Here is a 1817-nt window from a genome sequence, read left to right as displayed (position 1 = left end):
ACAATAAATCAAAAAATTAGCCGGGCATGGTGGCGTGTGCCTGTAGTTCCAGCTACTTGGCAGGCTGAGGCAGAAGGATCGCGAGGGCCCAGTAGGTCAAGGGTACGGTGGCCATGAGCATGCCACTGCACTCCAGCCTGGGTGACAGAGTGAGACACTGGCTGGAAACAGCAAAAAAGAAAGAAAGAAAAGAAAAGAGGTTTTCTGGGCTCAGATTCTGAGGGCTGGAAAGTCTGAGGCTGGGCAGCTGCACCTGCAGCTGCAAGGGCTGCCCACAGGCTGTCTCCATTCATGGTAGGACAGCAGAAGAGGAGCGGGTGTGCGCAGAGTAAAAGAAGACCAAGGAAGCCAGGTTCCTTTTCACAGCTGGCTCTTTCTAGAATCGTTCCGAGTGAGAACTCACCCCCAAATGAAGGCATTATTCTATTCATGAGGAAGCTGTCTCCATGACCCAGACACCTCCCATTAGGGCCCCTCTCCCAGCACCACCACATTAGGGAGCAAATTTCTTTTTTATTTTTTAAATTTTTTTTTTTTGAGTTGGAGTATTGCTCTGTCGCCCAGACTGGAGTGCAGTGGCCGCTCCTGGCCACCGCAGCCTCAACCTGCTGGGCTCCGGCGATCCTTCCACCTCAGCCTTCCGAGTAGCCGGAATTACAGGCATGCGCTACCATGCCCGGCTGATTTTTTGATTTATTGTAGAGATGAGGTCTCGCTGCCCAGGCAGGTCTCGAACCCGCGGGCTCAGGCAATCCACTCACCTCAGCCTCCCAAAGGCGCGGGATTACAGGCTGAGCCACCGAGCCCGGCTTCTTTTTTATTTTTAAGTTGGAGTTTCACTCTGTCACCCAGGCTGGCGTGCGGTGGTACGACCATGGCTCACCACAGCCTCAACTTCCTGGGCTCAGGCGACCCTTCTGCCTCAGTCTCCCTAGTAGCCGGGACTACAAGCGTAGACCACCATGCCTGGCTAATTTTTTGATTTTTTTTTTTTTTTTGTAGAGATGAGCTCTCACTGTTGCCCAGGCTGGCCTGAAACTCCTGAGCTCAAGTGATCCTCCCGCCTCCGCCTCCAAAAGTGCTGGGATTACAGGCATGAGCCACTGCCTCCAGTGGGGGAGCAAATTTTAACATGAGTTAACATTCAAAACATAACAACCTGTAAGAAGGGGATTTGGAACTTGAGAGTCCCTGGTGAGGCTGAAGCTGGAGGCCGTGATCCTCAATCCTCGAGGGAAGATGGATTCGGGGCAAAACTGAAGGGACCAGAGATTGGAATGTTCCACAGACATCTCCAGCTTAATTTGCCCAAAACAGGCCTGACTTTTCCCAAAAATACTCCCTTTGAATCCTCTCGGTCATGGCCTTGTCACTCGCCATCCGTCCCCGCTCCTGCCTCCGCACGAGCTGCTGCCCTCCACGCAGCCGGCGCGCGACTCTAAGGGCTCACTCCACGGAGGCGGCGGGACAGGGTGGCCCAGCGGGGGGACCCTCCCTTTTCCCAGGGACCTCACTTCCCTCCTGCGTCTGTAACCCCATTTCCCTGGAACCTTTGCGAACAGGTTGCGAAACCGACTTCCTCGCTCAGGGACTCTGTTTCCCACTCCCCGGGGGCTGGAGCGGTCAGGGCCTTTTGTCGCCGCGGTCCACAGGGGTAGGGACCAGACAAAGGTAAGCCCCCCCCCGCGGACCCTGGAGGAACTACAGAGCCCAGGAAGCCTCGGGGCTGGCTCGCCCGCGAGTGGGCGGGCCGGCGCCGCACAGCTCGCCGGGAGTTGTAGTCCACGGCCCTCGCAGAGGACGAGCGCCACCCTCCG

At 56.4% G+C, this 1817-nt stretch overlaps 1 protein-coding gene across 1 annotated transcript in view; it reads left to right on the top strand.

Annotated features, from left to right (window-relative positions):
• LMTK3 (lemur tyrosine kinase 3) overlaps positions 1 to 1817 on the top strand; it is a gene marked incomplete at its 5' end in the record, with an annotated part of 24968 nt that overhangs the window by 21967 nt on the left and 1184 nt on the right. The window contains one exon of the mRNA XM_021711723.1: positions 1589 to 1671. Within this exon, the coding sequence (XP_021567398.1) occupies positions 1589 to 1671 (83 nt within the window). The remainder of the gene's footprint in view (positions 1 to 1588; positions 1672 to 1817) is intronic.

Source organism: Carlito syrichta, unplaced genomic scaffold (genome assembly GCF_000164805.1).
Source record: "Carlito syrichta isolate Samal-C Ts95f unplaced genomic scaffold, Tarsius_syrichta-2.0.1 Scaffold85413, whole genome shotgun sequence".
In the NCBI taxonomy this organism is placed as follows: Eukaryota; Metazoa; Chordata; class Mammalia; order Primates; family Tarsiidae; genus Carlito; species Carlito syrichta.
This window is presented reverse-complemented; position numbering and strand designations above follow the sequence as displayed.